At 56.2% G+C, this 25335-nt stretch overlaps 2 protein-coding genes across 2 annotated transcripts in view; both read left to right on the top strand.

The window, feature by feature from the left end:
- Window positions 1–8880, top strand: part of ACVR1C (activin A receptor type 1C) — a 23127-nt gene extending 14247 nt beyond the window's left edge. The window contains exons 3-8 of the mRNA XM_041408648.1: window positions 1630–1860; window positions 2143–2310; window positions 3012–3168; window positions 3888–4012; window positions 4111–4241; window positions 5132–8880. Coding sequence (XP_041264582.1) covers window positions 1630–1860; window positions 2143–2310; window positions 3012–3168; window positions 3888–4012; window positions 4111–4241; window positions 5132–5257 — 938 coding nt within the window. The 3' untranslated portion in view covers window positions 5258–8880. The remainder of the gene's footprint in view (window positions 1–1629; window positions 1861–2142; window positions 2311–3011; window positions 3169–3887; window positions 4013–4110; window positions 4242–5131) is intronic.
- A 3293-nt stretch (window positions 8881–12173) lies between these two features.
- LOC121337316 (cytohesin 1 interacting protein) lies at window positions 12174–20634 on the top strand. The gene is made up of 8 exons (XM_041407368.1): window positions 12174–12318; window positions 15183–15232; window positions 16022–16076; window positions 18175–18277; window positions 18376–18469; window positions 18624–18693; window positions 19446–19512; window positions 19892–20634. The coding sequence occupies exons 1-8, from the start codon at window positions 12208–12210 to the stop codon at window positions 20323–20325; spliced, it is 984 nt and encodes a 327-aa protein (XP_041263302.1). The 5' UTR covers window positions 12174–12207; the 3' UTR covers window positions 20326–20634.
- The last annotated feature ends 4701 nt before the right edge of the window (window positions 20635–25335 follow it).

Raw genomic sequence — 25335 nt, 5'->3', positions numbered from 1 at the left:
TGGCGGGCCTGGCCGCGCTGCTGGCCGCGCTGCTGGCCCGCTCCGCCCGGGCCCGGCGCCTTCGGCCGCCCAGCGTGGAGGAGCCGCCGTGCGAGGGCGGCCTGCTGGGCTCCGGGAAGACGCTGAAGGATCTCATCTACGACATGACGACCTCCGGCTCCGGCTCCGGTAGGTGCGGGGCCCTGCCCGCCCCGCGGGGTTTGTGCCGCTCGCGCTGCCCGGGGGGCTTTGGGGATGCTCTCCTTCTGTCAGACCACAAAAATCCAGCTCCTCGTTGGAATGGAGGCCTTAAAAAAGAGAACTCGGCCATCAGAACCAAGTGTGAAACCCAGCGCTGCCGGCCGATGCAACAAGGCAGATAATGAAAGGTGCTGAGCTCGCCTGAGTGGCTCAGGATGCTGCTTCCAAAATTTTTTGTGTTTCATAGCAGAATTCCTCCAAATTCTTGTTTTGTGGAGAAAGGCAGAACATTCATCTTTTTAGCATTTTCCCATTTCGGATGTCTTGCCTACTGTGATGCCTCCATTGCTATTGAGAGCTTGTTAAACAAAAGAGACCTAAAAATGAGGTGGGAATCCACAAATTCCAGCTCATTTGACCAGTGACACTGTCTGGGATGTACAGTCCAGCTTTCCTAACTAGAGCTTTTATTGAAAAATATGTAAACTATGCTTGCTCTTATTTGTAAGTGAAAAACCTACAAATGGTGCCTAATTTAATTTATTTCCATGAGCTGCATACCTCTGAGGATTAAGTTGTTGTTCTTCCCTAATGCCTTTTCACGGCTCTACTGAGCAGACTTTGGCTTTATTTATGCTGAAGTTTTTAACTGTTCCCTGAGCCAGGAACAGGGCTGGACTTGGGCAGAGCCAAAGCCCCATGCACTGGGGTGATTTGTTCTGATTTCAGCCAAAATCAACGTTGCAGTTATTAAAATCAAATGAAAGAAAAGAAAAGAAAAGAAAAGAAAAGAAAGAAAGAAAGAAAGAAAGAAAGAAAGAAAGAAAGAAAGAAAGAAAGAAAGAAAGAAAGAAAGAAAGAAAGAAAGAAAGAAAGAAAGAAAGAAAGAAAGAAAGAATTCCTTGTTTTAAGTACCCAACAAAGACAGAATCCAAAGGCAGGGTTTGTGGCTGGCAAAGCACAGTGGATCTGCTATAATAATAGTAATAATAATAATAATAATAATAATAATAATAATAATAATAATAATAATAATAATAAATTATAACAAGTATTTAATTATAATAATTATTTGCATAAATTATTAATTAATAATTAATTATTATAATAATTAATTTCTCTTAATCATAATAATTTATATTTATTTTGAAACATTTCAGCCAGAGTAGAGCAACTAATTGACTGCAGGACAGCTGCGGACTGTACAAAACCAAATGGAGTAGTTCAGGCCAAATTTTAAGATTTTTTACCGGGGTTTTAAAAAGTTTTTTCTATGTACGGACACTGGGAAGTCACATCAAAGGGTCTGACTTGAGGAGATGCTGGGTGGGAGAGGATTTTCGCTTGGCAGCGTGGGAAAGCGAAGCCATGAGCGCAGCTCACGGGAGAGGGCAGTGCTGGGTTTGAGGTCCCAGCCGAGCCGTTTCACCTGCCTCTCTTTTTCTCCAGGTCTGCCTCTGCTGGTCCAGAGAACCATCGCCAGGACTATTGTCCTGCAGGAGATCGTGGGGAAAGGGCGCTTCGGCGAAGTCTGGCACGGCAAGTGGTGCGGGGAGGACGTGGCTGTGAAAATCTTCTCCTCCAGAGACGAGCGCTCGTGGTTCCGGGAGGCAGAGATTTACCAGACGGTCATGCTGAGGCACGAGAACATCCTGGGCTTCATCGCTGCCGACAACAAGGGTGGGCATTGCCGCGGGCTGCCGGCCTCCTGCACGCTCCCTCTGCTCCTGTGGGCTGGCCCGGGCCGGGCTCCGTGGGCTTGGAGTGCTTCCCAAACAAATCGTGGCTCTCACTGGATGCTGAGGGTCTGTCCCAGCACAGCTTTCACTGCCCTGGCCCCATCTGAAACACGGCCCCGGGCTCCTTCCCGGGACACAGCTGGCACACCTCCTTGCTTGCATCCCGAAAAGGGGAAGGCTTTCCCTGGCTACCATTTTTAATACTCCTGCTTCCTCTGGCTAGATAATGGGACGTGGACTCAGCTCTGGCTTGTCTCCGAGTACCACGAGCAGGGCTCGCTGTTCGACTACCTGAACAGAGGCACGGTGACCGTGGAGGGCATGGTCAGGCTGGCACTGTCCGTGGCCAGCGGCCTGGCCCACCTCCACATGGAGATCGTCGGCACGCAAGGCAAGTGCTTCCCTCGTGCTTTTCCTTCAAATATTCCGTGTTCTCAAAAACGTTTATGGGTGACCTGGTATGGTGAAGTGTGTTCCAAATGCAGACACCAGGGGGAACAGCGTGAGTGGTGCAGGGCAGGCAGGGAAGAGGGACATTCCCTTCCCACTTCCACTGTCTGCGCTCCATCCATGCCTCTAAAGAGATGCCTACAGAAGCAGCACTGCTGAAGGGGAGTCAGCACTAATGAAGGAAAAATTAGGAAAATTTCTTCATGGGAAGGATTGTCCAGCCCTGGCACAGGTTGCCCCAGGCAGTGGGGAGGTAAAAGCTGTGTGGATGTGGCACTTGGGGAAATGGGTTAGTGGTGGCCTTGTCAGTGCTGAGGAATGGTGGGACTCGGTGGTCTTGGAGGGTTTTTCCAACCCAATCCATTCAGTGATTTTCTAAACAAATTTGGACGGTGACCTTCCATTTTCTCTTTTTGTGTTTTATTCCTGAAATACAGATACTGGAAAAAAAATTGCCCTTAAAGTTTTTTTTCTGAAGTTGAGAACATTTAGCAGAGCTTTGTTTGGTTCAAAACAGGCTTCGATATTTCTATAGGGTACAGTAACAAAAGTGAATAAAACTGTTTCCACATCCTTGCTCCTTATATTAAAGTCCACGCTGTTGTTATCAAAATTGGAGGCGGTTTCTCTTGCTGTGAACAGGCAAGCCAGCGATCGCACACCGGGACCTGAAATCCAAGAACATCCTGGTGAAGAGGAACGAGACCTGCGCCATTGCCGACCTGGGGCTGGCGGTGAAGCACGACTCGGTGCTGAACACCATCGACATCCCGCAGAACCCGCGCGTGGGCACCAGGAGGTGGGTCGGCCCTGAGCTCCGTGGGGACGGCCCCTGGCAGCCCTGTCCCCAGCGGCCACATCCCCTCTGCCCTGTCCCCAGGGATGGCTGCACACCCTGCCGTGGGATGGAGCCCCCTGCCCCACGGGGGGCACGGTGTGAGCCTGGTCGCCCCGGTGCTCTGGGCTGGGCAGGGCACAGCTGCCAGCAGCACCGGGGGTCACGGGGCACGTGGCAGCACAGCTGTGGCATTTTGTAGGAGCTGCCCCAGCAAACTGACCCTGTGTGCCCCAAAGGTACATATTAAGTTGTTTGTCCTAGAGCCAGTTCTTACAAGCCCTAGAAAAACACTTAATACACCCAAGGATAGCTCAGCTACACTTTGGGGGCATAAAATAAGCAGGATGGCTTCTGCTGTTGTGTTAGAAACAAAAAAGGTTTAATAAAGGCAAAATAACAAACAGAAAAACTCGAGCCAGATACAGAGGTCTGCCCCTGGTAGAAACACTTCACACAAAAGCCCCTCTTCTCCTTTGTTCTGTTCTTTTCTACTTGATTGATCAGGTGGGACTTTTTGGCTTCTATCCAATTAGGTGTTCTCTGGTGTTTGCTGAAGCCCCTGGGGCCCTAGGAGGGGGCTTTCCACCTAACAGTTGAGAGAAGCTTCTGGGCTTCTTTCCTTTTTTGGGGGACAAAGGTTAGTTTTTGCCACTCTGTCATTAGGGGGCGCATTCCTACAGGTACATGGCCCCCGAGATCCTGGACGACGCGATGAACACGAACATCTTCGAGTCCTTCAAGCGCGCAGACATCTACTCCCTGGGGCTGGTGTACTGGGAGATAGCCCGGAGGTGCCCCGTTGGAGGTGAGCCTTGGCCTTTTCACCCAGTCCCAGAGGGGTTTGGGTTGGAAAGGACATTAAATCTCATTCCCCCCTGCCGTTGCACAATACATCTTCCCCAGGAATCACCGAGGAATACCAGTTGCCTTACTACGACCTCGTGCCTTCTGATCCTTCGATAGAAGATATGAGAAGGGTTGTCTGCGAGCAGAAGCTCAGACCAAGTATTCCAAACCAGTGGCAAAGCTGTGAGGTAAAAGCAATTTTCTAGTTTATTCTAAGTTCATTTTGTAGGGTTTTTTTATTTTCTAGTTTTATTTTGTTATTTATATTTTCAAATTTAAATTAAAACAGAACTTTTCAGTGAGAGGTAGGGCACTTAATGCCCAGCTTCTCCTGAATTTAGAAGCTTCAAATGTCAAACTGTCCTTCAGATCAATACAGAAAGAACTCTCTGCACCAAGTGTTCGATGTCCAAGGCAGGTCTTAATTGATGCTGCTGCTGCTGTGTCACCACTTCAGAGCACTGCACTTTATCTCCCTGTATTAAAACCGGAAAGCAGAGGGTGGTGGTTGTACCTCTGGCTGTTGTCTGTCCCCCTGCAGACACTGTCTGTACCCTGGTCCCATTTCTATCCCCCAGCTCCTATCTGTACCCCGGTCCTGTTCCTGTCCCCCACACCCTGTTTGTAGCCAGTCCTGTTTCTGTTCCCACATGCCCTGTTTGTTCCCAGGTCACGTCTGTGTCCCCAGCCCCTGTCTGTGCCCGGTCCCCTCTGTCCCCTGTCTGTGCCCAGCCTGTCTGTGCCCAGCCTGTCTGTGCCCGGTCCCCTCTGTCCCCTGTCTGTGCCAGTCCCCTCTGTCCCCTGTCTGTGCCGGTCCCCTTTGTCCCCTGTCTGTGCCCGGTGGGCCCCTGTGTCCCCTGTCTGTCCCCTGCCTGTGCCCGGTCCCCTCTGTCCCCGGTCTGTGCCGGTCCCCTCTGTCCCCTGTCTGTGCCGGTCCCCTGTGTCCCCTGTCTGTGCCCAGCCCCTGTCTGTGCTGGGTCCCCTCTGTCCCCGGTCTGTGCCGGTCCCCTCTGTCCCCTCTCTGTCCCCTGTGTCCCCTGCCTGTGCCCAGCCTGTCTGCAGGCTCCGTGTCGTGCAGGCGCTGCGGGTTTTGGGCCGGCTGATGCGGGAGTGCTGGCGGGCCAGCGGCGCCGCGCGTCTCACGGCGCTGCGCGTCAAGAAGACGATCTCGCAGCTCTGCGCGCCCGAGGACTGCAAAGCCTGACAGCCCCCGCGGGACGAGAGGGGAAGGCGTTCCGCTCTCCGTCCCTCCACGTGTGGCAGTGCTTTTGTTTCTGCTCTACCTCAGACGACGCGGGTCAGCGCTGCGGTGCCCGAGGCAGAGCGCCGAGCTCCGGCGCTGGTCCGGCCGCGGGACCAGGCAGCTCGGGACTCGCGGCTCGGGGCTGCTACAGCAAGTCCGTGACTTGCTTTGGCTTTTTTCGGTAAATCAGACACCGGTGAATGGCAGGAAGGAGCTTACAGCATCATGACAGTGTAAAAATGCCTTTTGCTGTTGTGCTTTTCATCCTTGTCAGACCCCAAACGTCCTGGAAGTGTCTGGTGTTGGTTAAAGCCTGTTTGTGAGACAAACCTCATGTTCTGTCCTCAAACCGAGTAAAAGACCAAATTAACCCAGCTTTTTACAATTTTTTTTTTAAATTTTATTTCAGGGATCTGAAAAGGGGTTGTCAGTAAATGCACTTTGAATTACTATGTTTCTAATTAACCAAGCAATTAGAAAATATGGAAATTCCACTCTGTGAGAAAAAGCCATCGAGTCAGTTCCCTATTAACATTTATTTTTATTGTCTCAATTTCACATACAATATCACGGTTAAAATTTGAGTTGCTTTACTCTGTATTTGGTTCATTGAACAGATCAATCAAGGGACAACTTTTCCTTTTAACAGTTATTAGGAAAAATAATAGAGGCAATATTTTTCTGTTAGATGTGAAGGGATGGAATAGGAAAAATTCTACCTAAACTGAGAAAATATTTATTTTTAGCAACACTTTTCCAGCCACTGGCAGCATTTTTTTAGTGCCTTTTGATGTATTAGGGGGAAACTTTAACAAAAGCCAATGCAGTCTGTTCAGAGGTTTCTTACAGAATTCTGTAACAGCACCAGGCTGGTGATAAATATTTACATTTCTGACCAGGTCTCCATAATATCACAAGCCAGCAACATGAGTTGTTTTGTTAAAATTCTGGCCTTTTGTGAATTTTGGCCCTCATATTTGAATATAGCGTTGGAGTATTTTTAATAGGCAGAATGAAACATCTCGTAGTCTTATGGTCCTTTACACGTTTCTAAATCCAGCCGGCCCATGGGAATTAATCCCGAAGGTGTTTCCAGAGCAGCAAAGCTTTGCAGAAACCAGATGTGGGCCCGCAGCTCCGTGGCAGGAGCGTTTGGGGCCAGATGTGCGGCTGGAGCTGCTGCGGGAGGAGCGCGTTAAGCGTTCGCTGCGTGCAGCGGTGCCAGGCGCCGCTGCCTTTCCCCTGCTGGGCTCGCCCCCCGCTCGCTCTGCTGGTTGTCCTGGGTGGGCTTTGGGCAGTCTGCAGAGCTCATCCTGCAGGGCTCGGAGCTCCCCTCAGCTGCTGCAGGGCGGCACACAGCCAGGGCTGGCCCGGGGACCCGCGGCAGGTGGGCTGCTTGCAGCAGCCTGCCCGAGTGGAAGCTGTCCCTGGCCGAGGCAGCGAGGTAAAACGAGACGAGCTTTAAGGTCTCTGCCGACCCAAACCATTCTGGGGTTCCGTGACTCAGTTCTTGTGTGCTTCATCTGCACGAGCTCCCCGTGGAGCTCAGCGATGTGGCTTTGCAGGCTGTTTGAGGCAGCTGCGTGATCCAAAGCCTGGCGCTGACTTGACTATCAAAAACGCTTGCAAAGCTAAGATCCAAGCATCTGTTCACGTAGTATGTACAAGGACATACTTATCTTAAAAAGGAAGAATCAAAGCTTTATTTTTTTAAGTGGGAAAAGAGTTTCAGTTTTCAGTTTCCCCCTGGAGTCTCTGAAAATTGTTGACCAGCCCGGTAATTTGAACAAGACCCTTTTGGTGCCTGGCTGGGAAGTGTGGGTGGAGGATGCTCAGGCTCAGCTACTCCTCACACAGGTCACAGCCCCAGCCCCAGAAGTGCTTTAACCTTTTCCCTGGACATATCTCTTGGCATCAGACATTCTGGTCTGTTTGCCCTGGCTTTTCACCCAACTCAGTATTTTTGCTCTGGTTTTCTTTTCTCTTTTGTTGTTGGGAGATGAATGTACATTTTGATGAATTGGAGTTGAGCGTAACTGAGCCAAGGGGCTGATGTTGTTGTACTGAGCTCTGAAATGTTTGTAAACTCTACACTTCAGAAAAGCTCCAAAGAACCCTTGTTTTAGTGGCCTTTCCCCTCCATGTGGGTTTGTCCTGTTCTAATTTAAACACAGAGGTTATGCCAAGACACTTCTGTGCAGTTTAGGGAGGCTTAGGTTTCCTCAGAGGTCACAAAGCTCCTGGTAATGTTCACTTAAAGCAAAAGTTCTTAAGCTCATCAAAATTTTCAAGGTCAAGGATGCTCAAAACCTGTTACCACATTCAGCTTCTCCTAATTGATGCTTCTAACTGGGGGGAATTACCAATATTTTATAATTTGCTTCTAATAACAATCTAAAGTTTAATCTAGGGATTATGTACTGAAAGGGAAAGTTAATTAATGTTTCCTGTAACACCTATTTTTTTTTCATGTTACTTGAACTGCTGCCCCCACACACTCCTTTAGAAATTCAGTCTGTAATCTCTTCTGCACTTCCCTACTTTTATAATTTGCACTTAATCAAGCTCATTCCCTCACGTGACACCATGAAGAGTCCTACAATATTTTAGTAATTGCTGTGTCCCTTCTTTGCTTGGCACTAGATTCAGGAATGATAAATGAATGGGTTTGGAAGTGTGCCCAGTCCCTGCTGGGGGTCTGGGCTTTGGGCAGGGCAAGTTCCTCTCATCCCCGGAGCTCCCGTGTCACAGGACAGGGCCAGGGTGGCACTGGGGGTGCTGCTGGGGGCAGGGGGGCACAGGTGGGCACACGCTGGTCACCTCCTGAGGGTGCAGGGGGGACAGGCACAACTCTGTGTGCTGGTGAGGGTACGGCTCAAAGCCCCTGCTCGGGTCACTGGGGTCTGTGACACTTGGGGTGTCCGTGGGGAGCCCTGGGCCAGCACCTGGGTGCCCCCAGCAGCGCTGCAAACATGTCCCCTCCCCTGCCTTGGCTGTGTCTGGGATTCCAGGGACCATCCCCACAGGCTGTGGGACCCCAGCCCCCCAAAGCTTTTTGGGAAAGATGTCCATGCTCTGCTCTAATGGGCAGGGCAATATTTATGAATGTGCAGGGAATAAGCATTGAGGTACGATATATTTCTACAGAATATAAGAAATGTGCAATAAATTGTAACTTACACTGAATGTATTTTTGGCATAAATGGACCAGATGTGTTTTGAATGTAGCTATGACATTGTGTCTAAGCCTGCTGTGATTCTCAGTCCCTAAGAAAAACGTGTCATGTTTTGTCAATCTACAAACCACTTCCTCAGTTGTCTGTTTTTAAAAGAAGCGTGAGTATTTTATCTGGAACGCTGTAATATTTCTGGACTAAGTGTAGCAGTGCAGTGCTAACTTCAACCCTAGTGTTGTGAAACATCTGATCTGTGTACACTGCAGAGTTATTTTTAAAACTATTGCTAAAGTTATTGCTTGATATTGCAGCTGCTTGGATGTAAATGATGGTTTAGCTGTTGTATTTTGTATGCGGATTTGGGAAAACGTGGCAATTTTAATAAACTCAGCATACTCTGCCCTTGTGTTCCTGTGGAACTGTTATGTTCATCGTGTGAGGGGAGAAGGGTTCAGCCTGTGTGAACCTGTAGATCCCTTCCCTCGTGGCTCTTGCACCCACAGCAGTGTGAGCGAGCTCCCTTTCATACAGCACCCCCTGATCCTGCTCTTCCAGCCACTGAGATTTTCAGTGGTGCAAATCTGAGTGGCACCAGCTCACCCCGAGCACTCCGTTCTGGAGTGTGCATGCTTGAAAATTCCCCTGACATAGCCATAATCCGGGAATTTAAGTCAGACTTCCTTTTAACTTAAGGCACGTCAAAATGAAATCTGCCATGCTGTGACCCAAGAAACTTCAGTGGCTTATGAAGGATACTCTGGGGGGGTTTGGTGTTTTTTTTTTCCCCCTTAAAAACACCTTTGTATTGTAGCAGTCACTCGCGGACTCTCAGGCTCCTGCACATGCCAGGAAGGTGTCATTGTCCCGGCGCTGCTGTGGCCGGGCAGCCGGGGTCCCGACGGACCAGCGGCTCATGGCTGAGCACCGGCTGCCGTCCCCCGGCAGCGGAGAGCTGCTCTGGCAGCAGCCGGAGGCATTTCTGCTCCCGGAGGCATTTCTCTTCCAGCGCTCTCGGGCGGAGCGGGCGCTGCTTCTGCCCGGGACGCGCTGCCCCGGCCCTGCCGAGCTGGGAAAGAGACAGGGCTGATTCCCCACCTGCTTATTGTTCAGTAAATCGCCTCCCCGGCAGCCCCTGGTGCACGCTGGGCAGCTGAGGAGGGGAGCCAGCTCCTGAGCCCCGAGGGCTCGTGTCCCGCAGAGGATGGATGCCTCCTTCCTTCCGTCGGGGTAAGGCGCCGTGGGCAGCCAGCCTGCGGGCGCTGCAGCCTCTGGATGCAGGGATGGAGTGTTCCATCCCTGGCAGCGCTCAAGGCCGGGCCGGACCGGGCGCGGCCCTGGAAGAAGGGGAACCATCGCTCCAGCCCTGACACCGAACCAGCGCCGTGCCAGCGAGGAGGCTGGGCCAGGGCATCCGTGCGAGATGCCCGGACACGGGAGAGCCCTGCCGGGCCCCGCTCTGCCTCCGAGCTGCTCCGAGCCCTGCCGGGCCCCGCTCTGCCCCCGAGCACCTCCGAGCCCTGCCGGGCCCCGCTCTGCCCCCGAGCACCTCCGAGCCCTGCCGGGGAGGGGCAGGTGGGCCGGAGGGGTGAGTGCTGGGGGTGTGGGGGTGTCTGCTGTGGTGCGGGGTGCGAGACGGGGGTGAGGGGTGCCTGCCGGGGATGAGGGATGCATGTCGGGGGTGAGGGATGCGTGTCGGGGGTGTGGAGTGCCTGCCGTGGTTCAGGGGCTCCTGCCGGGGTTCAGAGGCGCCTGCCGAGGGTCAGAGGCTCCTGCCGGGGTTCAGAGGTGCCTGCCGGGGGTCAGGGGTGCCTGCCGGGGGTCAGGGGCTCCTGCCGGGGTTCAGAGGTGCCTGCCGGGGTTCAGGGGTGCCTGCCGGGGCTGAGGGGCTCCTGCCGGGGGTCAGGGGCTCCTGCCGGGGTTCAGGAGTGCCTGCCGGGGTTCAGAGGTGCCTGCCGGGGCTGAGGGGCTCCTGCCGGGGTTCAGGGGCTCCTGCCGGGGCTGAGGGGCTCCTGGCGGGGCCGAGGGGAGCGTGGCTGTGCGGGGCGCAGAGCAGCGCAGGGTAACGGGGCTGCTGGGGCAGCTCGCACCGAGGTCCTGCTTTGTGACACCTCTGATGAGAGGTGTCGTTTATTTCTGCCCTCGGCTTGTTTGCAGATGAGTCACTGGGTTTCAGGAACGTCAGAAAGGGCTGCCGGAGGAAGCGAAACGCGCTCTGTTTTCAAGCACTCAGCGGGGTGACCGTGAGCAGGAAAAGGGGAAGAGGCTTTGAGTCACTCGCGCTGGTCCCTGCGCCTCGGCAAGTGAGCAGATGACACACGGGGGCGCAGATATTTTTCTCAGGAAGAGAGAGAGAGCTTTCCCCATGGCCTGCTGTGCTTTTTGAGCATCTTTTTTCTTCCCCTTAACCCGGAGGGGTTCTCCCAAGGAACTGGGAGGTGAAGGACAGACATCTGAATCCGTTGTTGTGGTGCTGCTGTGTGCAGCACTTCCCTGTCGCTGTCTGTCTGCCAGGAGAGGCACAGGCACAGACCAGCCACCAGCCCTCCTCCAGGTGGGAGGACCAGAAGTTTCCTGGCAGGCTGTTTCTTCCGTGAGGTGCCGGGTTTTTGAGGGATGAACCTTTAGGATGGGTTTGTACTGACACTTCAGCCATCCGGGGCAACGAGGGGGTCCCCTGGAGTGGGGGAGGCTCCATCCCAATGCTTTCCTGGCACTAAGAGCTCATCTGCACCAGCAAATGTCAGGCACCTGCTCCATGGACACCCATCCTCAGAGTCATAAACCTTCCTGGAGCTCTGGCCATCCTGGAAAGGTGCAGGGATGACATCTGGCCAGGGCTCTCCTTGGCACCATGCCTGTCCCAGCTCTGCCACAGCAGCCCCCTGCGCCCTGTCCTGCAGACTCTGCACGGGCTTTGCTGTGTGTCCCCGAGCTGCTGTGCCTTGTTCCACACCAGACCCGAGTGCTGGCTGAGGGCATTGCCCTGCCCTCGCTCTGCCACCCTTCAGCCTCTGCTCCTGGCCTTCAGCTCCTGCTTCCCTCTGCAGCTGAGCTCCTGCACTGACACCATTAGCCAAGGGCGGTGTTACTCTCCCATCTTTGCCAAGAGGTGAGCTGAGGGATGCCAGGGATGCCGAGCAAGTCAGAGTATGGACAGGTTGAGGTCAGGTGCGTGCCCGAGGCAGGCAGGGCTGCGAGGACAAATCCTGGCAGAGCAGCAGCAGCTGGTGAGAACTGTGTGCAGGAACGGAAAAATTAATCAGATTTCCGTAACTGCCAAGCCCGATTCTTAACTCCCGTGTGAGCACAAGGCACACCGAGAGCCTGGGGCTCTGCTAGGAGGGATTTGTGTAAGTCGCACCTAAACCACGGATCACGTGGCGGCCCTTCCGCTCCCGCACCCTGGGAGCGCTCACCCTGGGCCCCGGGACGGCACAGCATTCACCCTGAGCCCGGGGACAGCGCTCACCCTGAGCCCCGGGAGGGCACAGCATTCACCCTGAGCCCGGGGACAGCGCTCACCCTGAGCCCCGGGAGGGCACAGCATTCACCCTGAGCCCCGGCACAGCGCTCCCCAGCCCCGGGACAGCGCTCCCCTGAGCCCCCGGCGCTCCCCGGCCCCGGCACAGCGCTCCCCAGCCCCGGGACGGCACAGCATTCACCCTGAGCCCCGGCACAGCGCTCCCCTGAGCCCCCGGCGCTCCCCGGCCCCGGCACAGCGCTCCCTGCCCGGCCATGGCCCTGCGGCGGCTGCTGCAGCCCAGCCCCGGCCCCGGCCCCGCGGACGGCAGGAGGATGCAGCACTTGGCCAGCACGGTGGGCACGCTGCCCCGCGGGCGCAGGCAGGTACGGGCTGTGCCCCAGCCCAGCACGGAGCTCCCCGAGCTCCTGGGCTGGGCTGCTGCGGGGTGACCGTCGGGCTGGTTTTGGGGTGGCAGCGCTGGTTTTGGGGTGGCAGCGCTGGCGGTGTGGGAAGCTCTGCGAGTAGCGAGGGATGCTCGGGCAGTGAGGGGCAGAGGCAGCTGAGACCGGCCCCGGCTGAACTCTGCTTTTCCAGGCGTGCTGGGAGCCAGGGAGGGTGCGTGCTGTCTGGGCGCTCCTTCCAATGTGCGTTTATCTCGGCCTGGCTGCCCTCGCCTGCAGGGCTGCCAGCAGCGGCACCGCGGGCCATTCCCGTGCGGATCTGGGAGTGTTTCTGTACCGCTGCAGGGCAGCGCAGGGCAGCGCAGGGCAGCACAAATCCCGCAGGCTGCGCTGCTGCGGCCGGCCGCCGTCGGCTGAGCAGTTCAGCTCTGGAATATTCGTCTGACACAAAGAATCCCGAACAGAAAGTGTCTGTGGGTAGCGATAATCTGAAAGGATACCCAGAAAACCCGCTGCGATGTCTGTGCTCTGCGGGCTCTGCTGTGCCCGGCTGCAGAAGGGCACTACGCGCTGCGATGTCTGTGCTCTGCGGGCTCTGCTGTGCCCTGAACAGCGCTGAACCTTCCCGTGTGCGAGGGGCCAAGGGCGACCCGGAGCCGGGGGAGGGGGGCTGCCGGCACGGGCTGGGGGCCAGAGCCGCCCTCGGGGGGCAGCGCTGCTGTGGATGGGACTGGGAGCAGGACTGGGAGTGGGACCGCGACTGGGACTGGGACTGGGACTGGGATTAGGACCAGGACTGGACTGGGACTGGCACTGGGACTGGGACTGGGACTGGGACTGGGACTGAGACTGGGACTGGAACTGAGACTGGGTCCGGGGCTGGGACTGGGACTGGGACCGGGACTGGGACTGGGACTGGGAGTGGGACCGGGACTGGGACTGAGACTGGGACTGGAACTGAGACTGGGTCCGGGGCTGGGACTGGGACTGGGACCGGGACTGGGACTGGGACTGGGAGTGGGACCGGGACTGGGACTGAGACTGGGACTGGAACTGAGACTGGGTCCGGGGCTGGGACTGGGACTGGGACCGGGACTGGGACTGGGACTGGGAGTGGGACCGGGACTGGGACTGAGACTGGGACTGGAACTGAGACTGGGTCCGGGGCTGGGACTGGGACTGGGACCGGGACTGGGACTGGGACTGGGAGTGGGACCGGGACTGGGACTGAGACTGGGACTGGAACTGAGACTGGGTCCGGGGCTGGGACTGGGACTGGGACCGGGACTGGGACTGGGACTGGGAGTGGGACCGGGACTGGGACTGAGACTGGGACTGGAACTGAGACTGGGTCCGGGGCTGGGACTGGGACTGGGACCGGGACTGGGACTGGGACTGGGAGTGGGACCGGGACTGGGACTGAGACTGGGACTGGAACTGAGACTGGGTCCGGGGCTGGGACTGGGACTGGGACCGGGACTGGGACTGGGACTGGGAGTGGGACCGGGACTGGGACTGAGACTGGGACTGGAACTGAGACTGGGTCCGGGGCTGGGACTGGGACTGGGACCGGGATTGGGACTGGGACTGGGACGGGCACTGGCACTGGCACTGGCACTGCTACTGGCACTGGACTGGGACTGAGACTGGGACTGGACTGGGACTGGGACTGGGACTGGGACTGGGACCGGGACTGGGACTGGGACCGGGACTGGGACTGGGACCGGGACTGGGACTGGGACCGGGACTGGGACTGGGACCGGGACTGGGACTGGGACCGGGACTGGGACTGGGACCGGGACTGGGACTGGGACCGGGACTGGGACTGGGACCGGGACTGGGACTGGGACCGGGACTGGGACTGGGACCGGGACTGGGACTGGGACCGGGACTGGGACTGGGACCGGGACTGGGACTGGGACCGGGACTGGGACTGGGACCGGGACTGGGACTGGGACCGGGACTGGGACTGGGACCGGGACTGGGACTGGGACCGGGACTGGGACTGGGACCGGGACTGGGACTGGGACCGGGACTGGGACTGGGACCGGGACTGGGACTGGGACCGGGACTGGGACTGGCACTGGGAGTGGCAGAGCTGGACCACATCAGGGCCAAGGCTGCACTGCAGGGACCATCCCCAGGGTAGGGGTCCCTCGCCCAGGCATGGCCCTGCTATCAGCCCTCCCATCCCCTCCCAGGGGGATCACACACGGCCTCTCTGTCCTCCCCTGTCCCTCGGCAAGGAAGTGCACCTCCATGAAGTGGCTGTTTCTGCAGCAGGTCACGCTGTGGCACCATTTTATCCTGCTGAAGAGACATCAGCTCTGCTGACTACAAACACCTCACTGCGAGTGGAACTCCTCATTCATGGCTCCCTTTTAGGGGAAGAACCCACGTTTGGTGCTGACCTGGCTCTTCCCAGAGACCCCTCCAGGTGTCCCTGGCCTGAAGCAGGGGTCTGGCTGGGAGATGCTGTGCAGACCCTGCAGGGCTCAGGGGGTGCACTCCCCTGCCTTGGGGGTGCTTTGTGCCTCTCCTGGCAGGTGTTCACTTTATAAACACCACACAATTTTAGAGGAAAGGGACTAAAGTGAGATGAGCTCTTGGCACAACAGAGATGTGATTTGTGCTCTGAGCTTGCCACCAGCATCTGACAGGAGGATTTGACCTCCAGATGCTTTTCCTCCTGTTCAGAAAGCTCAAGCTCTCTTTTGACCAAGGCAGAGGTGTTGGTGGGATGCCAGCAGCTGTTTTCAGTTCTTCTTTAAACTGCTGGTTTTATCTGTGTGCTTCCAAGAACCACAAACCTACTGATGCCTTTCCTCTCCTGTTTCTGGTCACAGCTCGCCTTGGCCAGATCCAGCTCCTTGGGCGACTGCTCCAAGCCACAGAGGTATGATTCCATGATTCTGTGACTCCAGAGTCACTGTTCTGGCTTATTCTGCATGGAAAGCATGTCCTGGGAACTGTGGCAGCCCAGGGGGGATCGGGGTGCAAGGCAGAGAGTGGCACCAGCACCTGCAGGTGCAGTTGTGAGCTTTGGCTTGGGAACAGGCAGCACCGCGGGAGGGACGGCATGGTGACACCCCACGGCGTGGTGACACCCTGCAGGAACGGGGGGACGGTGTGGTGACACCCCACGGCGTGGTGACACCCCATGGCCAGGGGAGGGACAGTGTGGTGACACCCTGCAGGAACGGGGGGACGGTGTGGTGACACCCCACGGCGTGGTGACACCCCATGGCCCGGGGAGGGACAGTGTGGTGACGCCCTGCAGGCACAGGGAGGGACAGTGTGGTGACCCCCCGTGACACAGGAGGGACAGTGTGGTGACATCCTGCAGGCACAGCAGGGACAGTGTGGTGACACCCCGTGACACAGGAGGGACAGTGTGGTGACACCCTGCAGGCACAGCAGGGACAGTGTGGTGACACCCCATATGGTGACACCCCACGGCGTGGTGACACCCTGCAGGAACAGGGGGGACGGTGTGGTGACACCCCACGGCGTGGTGACACCCCATGGCCCGGGGAGGGACAGTGTGGTGACACCCTGCAGGCCCATGAGGGACAGTGTGGTGACACCCCATGAGGGACAGTGTGGTGACACCCCTGGTGCAAACGCGGGCCCGCAGGGCGCAGCAGCCCACGCTCACCTGGAATTGTGTGTGCTCCTCCTGCAGGCACCTCGTTGCTATACTGAAAGAAGATAAAGAGACCTTTGGGTTTGAAATCCAGGTGAGAGCTGAATGACAAGCTGTTCCCTTAAAAACAAAACGCGGTGCAGAGTCTGAAGTTCGTATCCCCACACCCAGGGAAGGCAGGCCAGAGCAGAGCAAAGTGAACTCCGTGAAGGGCTGTGAGCTCTGAAGGGCTTACAGCACTCATACAAGGCACATACAAGGATGTTTCTCCGGAGATTTTTTCATAGTGAAGGTCACAGATGAGAATTTCTGGCCTTCTCACAAGTCAGAGTGTTGAATATAGGAGAAATAAGAGGCACTAGTAAATAAGAGGCAATGGAGGTAAGTTCCTTCTTACCTCCATAAGTGAATATTTTTGGGAGGATTGTATATGAGAATATTTTCAAACAAGAGAGATCAGAAAACTCTCTTAAAAATTACCTTATGCTGGCTTTTTGCCACCTCCTTTAATATGCACAGAGAGAAATGTACTTTTCAAAGAAGTGTACAACATTTTCCCATAAATCCCTGCTAAGCATGACTTTTGGGGCAGGAGTTAATCATATAGGAGGAGATTCTCTTGGGTGTGGAAATCAGTAAGTCATCAGGCAGGAGAACCAGAATGTCACCAGAAGTACTGCTGGGGGAGATTCTGTGTTTGTGGGTTTTTGTGAGAAGGGTAACTCCTCATCAGCAGGTCTGCTAAAATCCTGGGTAAAGCTAAAAACTGATCCCAGCAATAAAGGGATGTAGTCTGGGAGCAGAGGGATCTGCCTGCCAGCAGCAGGGCACTTTCAAAGTGCTTTCCTCTCTCTGCACACAAAGGGAAAAAGTGTTTTCTGTGAAATTAGTGTATTAGGAAAAGCTTAACTTTGCCCAATTCGGGTCTGTGACTAATGAGCGGGTCAGCACTCAGCTCGTGAACAGAGGAGAGCTTTCAGAAGGGAGGATAACTGAGTCAATTATTGGGCTTTTGTTTAAATTGTCAGGGCAGATTTTCATTATATGTGGCATTCTGATTAAAAATAATTGTTCTTGGCACGTTTTCTTCCTGAGCATACATTCAGCGTGAGCACCTCACAGGAAGTGGGGGCTGCAGGAAGGCAGCCTCCCTCAGCTACTGAGGATGTCTGAAGCTGCAGTTCTGTCACTGTGAGATACATTCAGGCAAAGCAGAGTAAGATGATGTGAAACTTGAGGTCTAGATCTGCAGGGAGCTCCTGCTTCGCTCATCACTCTCAGTTTAGGCACGAATTTTCCTGCTAAAAAGGCTGGAATGACCACACGGGGGGATTTGGGCAGATGAGCTCTGAGCTTCCTCAGCCTCCATCCCTTTGTTGAGAAATCTGGGACCCCAGCGTGGGCTCTGTCTGGGTCAGAAGTGGCAGTGGCAGGTTTCCAGGAAGCAGATGTGGTATTTGCATGTCACCAGAAAAGGTTTCCTGCTGCTGTGGGATCCGGGCAGGCTGCGGCACCGGAGTTTGCAATTTCTGAACTCATGTCAGCACCCACAACCACACGAGGGATTTAGAGTAATTAGAGTTACCAAATGTTCAGTTAAATGTGTACTTCAAGAATAAAAAGAACTCCGAGGAGGGTGGGGATGTGTGTGGGTGACAAGTTGCAGAGGCCAGAAGAGCAAAAGTAAGTTTAAATCTTCTGTCTTTCCAGTTCCCACACAAACTGAGCTGTCTGGTAGCAGCAGCTGACTCCACATAGTATTCCCAATGAATAGGAGTCAATCCCTGGAAAAGCCCCAGTCCCACCCTGTCATGTTCCCCTGGGAACATGAGACATCTTTCCAGAAAGCCATTCCCACCCATGCTGACATATTCTTGGTTGAAGTCACAGAGTTTTTAATGCTGAACGACCCTGCAGGCTTAAAACTAGGGGTTTTTGTTGTTTGTTTTTTTTTTTTTTTTTTTTTTTTTGTTTTTGTTTTTTTTCCCCACAAACCCAGTGTAGAGGCACCTGTCAGATGTCTCCTGTTTTCTGCTGTACAAATGCATTTTTAATTGTTGGGTCGTAGCATTTTGATCTCACTTGCATGTAATGTACTCTGCCCATCACAGCCTTCTCACTGAAAGAGTACTGAATTTTAAATGGCTTTCATGGCTCCAGGGCTGCTAACGCTGTCCCTTTGGCATTAACAGACTCTTAGGTTCTCACACCAGAGTGATTTCTCCCTGGAGGTGTGCACTTGTGTCTGCAGAGTCCAGGAGGAGAGCCCTGCCCACCTCTCCGGCCTCCAGCCTGGTAACTGTCCGTGGGTTTTCCTGCCCTGGGAGCCCGATCCTCCCGGAGCAGGGGGGTGTGCACGGGCTGCTGGTGCCCACTCTGTGTGTCCCCGGCAGGTGACATCCTCACCAGCATCAACGGCGTGAGCACCGAGGGCTTTTGTCACAAGCAAATCGTGGACTTGATAAAGTCTTCAGGGAACTACTTGAGGTGGGTGTCTCTCCTTTGGACGGGCTTTGGCCTGATTTCCATTCCCACCTGAGGCAGTGCGGCCCCACAGCCCTGCACAGCCTGAGGGGCAGAAATCCCAAGGGCTGGGCAGGGCAGAGCCTCTGTGCTCAGGGCAGCATCACCCTTCCCACAGGTTAGAGACCGTCAACGGGGCCTTGCTCCTGAGGAAAATGGAGCTGGAGAGCAAGCTGCAGGCTCTCAAGGTAACAGGATTAACAGGTTGTTCCACTGCCACATGGAGAGGGCTGCTGTGGCTCTCTGCTGATGGGGCATGGGACAGGGCTGACACCCTGCTGCCAGCACCCCCAGCCACCCCAGCCCTGCTGCCCCTGGTATTGTGATTATAAACCAGGAATAGGGAAGAAATGTGGTCACAATCCCAGGAGTGCCCGGGTGAGCTTAGGCTGCTCAGTTTGGGTGTGGGAATGTCCACGTGCACAGAGTCCTCTGGACTGGTGGGGAGGTGCCCCTGTGGCTGTCCCCAGGCACAGCCTCGCCCCTTTGGCATTTTCAATCAGCTCTGCAGTGGTTTATTTCCCCCAGAGCTGACCTGCAGCAGAGGGAAGGAGACGTTGCTGGGTGTTGGATGGCTGGGGGCTCCCAGGATTTCCAGGTGTGCTCCCAGAGCCGGCAGGGCTGGCAGGCTGTGCCAGTCCCACGCTGTGAGCCCGGGGAGGAGGAGCGGGCTGCCTGCTCCTGGCGGGCTCTCCAGAGCTGGGCAGGGCTGCAGAAGAGCGCTGGCACTGCCACAGCTGGGTGAGGGTGGGCCCGTGCTCCCCAGGCAGGCTCCAGGCTGCTCCTTTCCCAAACCGCAGCTGGCAGTGCTTTGGCACCTGAGCCGTGAGCCGACTCCTGTTTTCTGGAAGAGACTTGCTGACCTCTGGGACCCCCGAGCCGCACCTTTACAGCCTGTTTTGTTCCCCGGCAGTGACAGAGCTGTTCCTTGTCCCCACAGCAGGCGCTGCACCAGCGGTGGGGGGAGCTGCGGGCGCTGCTGGCCCGGGAGCGGCTCCTGCTGCACGGTACGTGTGGGGCCGCAGCACTCGTGGGGAGTGGGCAGCGGCTTCCTTTCCCTCCCGAGGAGGGCACGGGGCTGCCCGGGGGTCGCTTTCGTGCCGAGGGTGATGAACCTGGCCGCTGCTTGGCCGCTGCACACCAGGGGCTCTTCGCATCACTCCTGCGCCGCGAGTTTGCGCGGCTGGTGAAATGTTTTCCATCCTTACTTTGGTTTTGCCGGGGAAGGGGCTGGGCTGGGTTTTGTGCGGACTGCCCAGGGTGCCGGCAGCAGCAGCCGGAGCAGCTGCCCTCGTGGGAAGGGGCTGCTCCCTGTGCCGAGGGGCTGGGCACGGTCCCCCAGCGCTGCAGGGCTGGCTAACGCTGCTCTCCGGCTGCTGCTTCCAGGCGAGGTGACCGACAGCGCTCTGCCGGGCCCGGCAGAGCCCGGCCCGGGCTGCGGCTCCCCGGGACCTTTCCTGCCCTCCAAGCCGCGCTTCTCCAGCGACAGCAGCTCCCGCAGCCGCCTGAGCTCCACGACGCTGGGCAGCGAGGACAGCTTCTACCAGGGCAGCGCCTTCGAGGACTCGGCCGCGGAGAGCCTGAGCCGCCAGGGCAGCACGGACGATGAGTTCCCCAGGGCTCGGGGCTCCCTGCGCAGGAACCGCAGCGTCAGCCTGGCCAGCAGCGGCCCCGCGTCCCCGCTCGGCCACGGCAGCGCCTTCTCCAGCAGCTTCGGCACCCTCCCGAGGAACAGCCGCAGAGCCAGCGTCCGGAAGCGGCTTTTGAAACTCATTCCGGGCTTTCACCGGGCCGTGGAAGAGGAAGAAAGTCGGGTGTGATGTCGGTGTCGCCCTGGATGCCGGGCTCACCGCGGTGGCACCAGGGCGCTCCCCCAGACAACAGCTCTGATGAGATCACACGGCTCTGGGGTCTTAATTATTTTCATTTTTAATCAGAGCACGCTGCGGACCTCTTCATTAACGTGAAAAATGAGTGACTCCAAAATGTGAAGAACCTTTGCAGAACTTCCTCAGCGAACTTTACTGTTAATAACAGTTTTTAATTGAATGCGAAATTGATAGCTATTTATTTCCTGTTACCGGAGTCAGTGTCTTCCAAAGGTCTTTAATAAAATGAGTGCTTCGACTAAAACCAGTTGCAGAGTCCCGCTGGGAGGAGGACGGAGCCTGGAGAGTGTGGCAGAGGGAGCCTGGCAGGGTGTTCTGGAATGAAGCTGCCCTGCCAGGTTTGCAGCCGCTGTACAAACGGTGTGACGACCCAGTGCTGGTTTGGCCTGACCAGCTGCAGCCTCTGCCAGGTGCTGATATCCCGTGTCTTGCCAAGTGTCCCATTCCAGGGCGTGTGGAGGGGCAAGGACCCTCCTGAGCACACACGTGTCCCCAGGCTCCTCTGCAGAGCCTTGAGGGGTGTCTGTGACCCTGCCCGGAGCAGCTCTGTGTGTCCTGCAGAGCTGACTTCCCTAGGCAAGAGGGAAGAAAGGCAGAGCTGCAGGGAGGAGCAGCACTGCTCTGCTCTGCTCTGTGCTGGCAGGGTGGTGACACCCAGGGACCCCCCTGCCCAGCAGTGCACGGGGCTGAGGAGCTGCCCTTGGTCCCGCTGCTCTCAGCACGCCACACCTGCTCACATTTATTTCCCCAGAAGCCGAGGCTTCAGGCAGTAAGGATCACTGAGAGCACGGGTGAAAAAAATATGGAGTTTAATAACCACGGGCACAGATGTGAAGAAAAAGAGAGTTTTTTCGCTCCCCCTCAGTACACAGGAAAGGCTGTCTGTTCAGCCTGAGCAGCCTAATTATATTTTTCAAATACAACTGGAAGCATTTTAAAAATAATTCAAGGACCTTGTGTGACTCACTGCCCGTTGCCCGGGCAGCCTGTGCAGTTGTACCCTCAGGTACCGCAGTGCTGGGGTTTGCTGAGCTTCTCAGAGACCTCAGGCTGAATCCAACAGCTGCCCTGCCAGAGGAGCTCCAAACAAAAACAACCTGCTCCCAAAACCTCTCTGATTCATGAACACAGCTGAGACAGAAGAGTCAGTCCTGGCCTCTGCAATTTCTGTGGGAAGGATTAAGTAGCTGGAAATATGGCACAGCTCTGGGGAAGATAAAGGGCACTCAGGGGGCTCTGGGATGGCCAGGGGAGCTGGGGGACAGTCAGGGGAGATGGGGACAGTCAGGGGAGATGGAGGGATGTCAGGGGGGCTGTGGGACAGTCAGGGAGCTGGGGACAGTCAGGGGGCTGTGGGACACAGGGGAGATGGAGGGATGTCAGGGGGGCTGGGGACAGTCAGGGAGCTGGGGATAGTCAGGGGAGATGGGGACAGTCAGGGGAGATGGAGGGATGTCAGGGGGGCTGGGGGACAATCAGGGGGCTGTGGGACAGCCAGGGGAGGAGCTGCCATGGTGTGTACATAGGTGATGTCCTGTCTGTGCTGCTGCACCCCTGATTTGCTGTCTCACAATAGAGGAGTTCTACTTTTCATTGCCAGTAGCATCCTCTGAAAGGAGAAAAAATAAATTAGAGATTGGTTCTACTTGGCCAAAATGTTCGGTTAAAGGCACATGCAGGGGTGTCCAACAGCAACCAGGGGCAGAAAAACCAGAACATCTGGTGAGAGTCATTGCAGTGCCTGAAGGGAATGGACAGCCCCAGCACTGAGAAAGGGACCCTGAAGTATTGCAGCCCCACGGTCCAAAGGTGTGATTCCTTTAGGTATGAAAGGTTAACTTGCCACAGTTTGGGATCCAGGCACTTGCTGTGAGTGTGGGAAGGCTGGAGGAGCCTGGCAGCCCAGGAGCTCAGCCTGAAGCAGTGTTGCCCTCCCAGCAGGGTGAGAGCACGCTCTGGGTGCCGCAGGATGACGGCGTGACACGTTCTCAGCCACGGTCACAAACAGGATGTGGGTGACAAGCGCCGAGCCCTGCTGTGCCCCAGCCTGGGGGGGAGGAGGGAGCTCACAGGCCAAAGTGCTCAGGAAGAAAAGCAACTGCAACAGCTTTTAAAAAAGGCGTTTCTCCTTGCAGAGAGCACTTTGGGTGGATCCTGCTCTGCCTCCTGGGTGAGGGGCAGGAGGAGGGTGGGTGTACAGGCAGCATGGGACAGTGACACCAGGGGCTGGGGCTGGCCTCCGTGGGCTCTGGACCTCCAGCAGCAGAGTTCTCACTGATCACAGGGGTGTTGGAGGGGTTGGAGAGTTCCCAACAGCCAATGGAACCTTTTCTCTGCTTATCCCCCGGGGGCTGAGGGGACAACACAAGTTTACTGCAGAGGAGAGTGCAGCTGGTCCTCGATGAATGCAACTGGATTTTAAACTGAACATTTGCGTTAATGTGATGAATGCTACAGAGCCTGACCTTCTCAGGGGGCTTAACTGCTCAGCTGAGTGCTGTCTACTGCCCAGACCCTCCCACCAGGTCCTGACTCCTGGGCTCCATCCTGCCCCACAGTCAGGGGTGGTGCTGCTGCCTCCTCAATTCCATCCTGCCCCACAGTCACGGATGGTTCTGCCTTTTGGGCTCCATCCTGCCCTGCACTCAGGGATGGTGCTGCTGCCTTTTGGGCTCCATCCTGCCCCACAGTCAGGGGTGGTTCTGCCTCTTGGACTCCATCCTGCCCTGCACTCAGGGATGGTGGTGCTGCCTCCTCAATTCCATCCTGCCCCGCACCCAGGGGTGGTGCTGCTGCCTTTTGGGCTCCATCCTGCCCCACAGTCAGAGATGGTGCTGCTGCCTCTTCAATTCCATCCTGCCCTGCACTCAGGGATGGTGCTGCTGCCTTTTGGGCTCCATCCTGCCCCACACCCAGGGGTGGTGCTGCTGCCTTTTGGGCTCCATCCTTCCCTGCACTCAGGGATGGTGCTGCTGCCTCCCTCCTGCTGCTCTGCTGCACTGCTGGCTGCAGCCCCACCCTGCCCTTCCTCTCCCCACGCTGGGGGCCCCGTTCCCCGGTGCAGCAGCTGGTCACACGCAGCTCCAGGCTCAGAGCAGAAGGTGGCACAGTGCTTGTCCAGGGCAGCTGAGCCCGGCCTGCCAGCGCCTCGAGGCAAAGGGGACTCACATTTATCCACACTCAGAGCCAGGAGTGAGCCCCGGTGCTCCTGGCACGGACCAGCTGTTAGTGGTGTCATATCCAGCTGTGGCTGTGCCATGCCAGATTGGACCAATTTTTTTAAAAAATTTTTAAAAGCTTGAAGAGGCAGAAATCCACCCCGTGGGGTTTGTGCAGAAGGAATTGTTCCCTGCCCTTGAGAGGTGGTTTTGCCCAGCTGTGTACAAGCAGCTGCCTGTGGTGGGAAGAACACACAGCTGTCTTTTCCTTCTGCAATCCTGCAGCCCAAAGGGTTCTGTGATTCTGTGATAATGGGAAGGAGCCTTCTCCTCTCCAGTCACCAGACCTTGCTGGGTGCTCAGCCTTTCCTCCTGAGGGCACCAACCTCTGCTCATTGTCAGCTCACGTTCAAACTTTATCGTTCACTTTTCTTGGACAACATTTTCCAGCAAAGGATGGATTTTATAAACCAATCACACCAAATTAATTTTAAAACAATAATGAAAACTTGTTGATTTAAAGACACAAACTCAAAAGATGAATAGAAGCAGTGGAAGGTGTTTGGGTTCATGTCTAATCAGGGGCTGAACTTGACAAGAGGATTTCCAAACCCTAAAGCCCAAAGATACCAGAAATGCTGTATTGTACAAACACAGAATGCCATTCACAGCAGGAGATTACACTGTTATGTAAACCTGGCTTTGGGCACCAGGGTTGAGACGAGTTCAGCTGCGGTCAGAAATGCCCCAGGGCTGCTCGGGTGATTCTCCAGCTTCCCTCTGCAAAACGCTCCCTCTGGATCCTGCCAGCCTTCGGTGTGACTGAGAGTTACTGAGAGAATCATGGAATGTCTTGGGATGGGAGGGACCTTAAAGCTCTCCCTGTTCCACCCCCTGCCATGGCAGGGACACCTTCCGCTACCCCAGGGTGCTCCAAGCCCTGTCCAACCTTGTCTGGAACACTTCCAGGGCCCCAGGGGCAGCCACGGCCCCTCTGAGCAGTGTTGGCTGTCCAGGGTGCGTGGCTGGGCGCAGGTGGACAGCGTGACACTGTGCTGTATGCAGGGCCTGTGCCTGTCCCACTGCTGGGGCTGCTCCCCACAGGGCAAAGTGCTCCCACTGTGCCCCAGGGCATGGCGAGGTTCATCCACAGTGAGCTCCATCCCTGGCGAGCTCCATCCCTGGTGAGCTCCATTCCTGGCAAGTTCCATCCATGGTGAGCTCCATCTATGGCAAGCTCCATCCACGGCGAGCTCCATCCATGGTGAGCTCCATCCCTGGTGAGCTCCATCCCTGGCGAGCTCCACCCCTGGTGAGCTCCATTCCTGGCGAGCTCCATCCCTGGCGAGCTCCATCTCTGGTGAGCTCCATCCACGGTGAGCTCCATCCATGGTGAGCTCCATCTACGGCAAGCTCCATCCCTGGCGAGCTCCATCCATGGTGAGCTCCATCCCTGGCGAGCTCCATCCATGGCGAGCTCCATCCAGAGTGATCTCCATCCCTGGTGAGCTCCATCCCTGGCGATCTCCACCCCTGGTGATTTCCATCCCTGGCGACCTCCATCCCTGGCGAGCTCCATCCACAGGGATCTCCACCCCTGGTGAGCTCCATCCATGGTGAGCTCCATCCATGGTGAGCTCCATCTACGGCAAGCTCCATCCCTGGCGATCTCCATCCCTGGCGCGGTTCCCGGCGCAAACCCGATGGGGAATGTTAAGCGGGTTAGGTGGCGGGCCCTGGGGAAGGTGGTCACCCTGCGGGGATTAGGGGTCAGAACAATGGC

Source organism: Onychostruthus taczanowskii, unplaced genomic scaffold (assembly GCF_017590055.1).
Source record: "Onychostruthus taczanowskii isolate IOZ18803 unplaced genomic scaffold, ASM1759005v1 scaffold10, whole genome shotgun sequence".
NCBI lineage: Eukaryota > Metazoa > Chordata > Aves > Passeriformes > Passeridae > Onychostruthus > Onychostruthus taczanowskii.
Note: the sequence above shows the minus strand (reverse complement) of the source record. Positions and strands in the feature narration are given on the sequence as shown.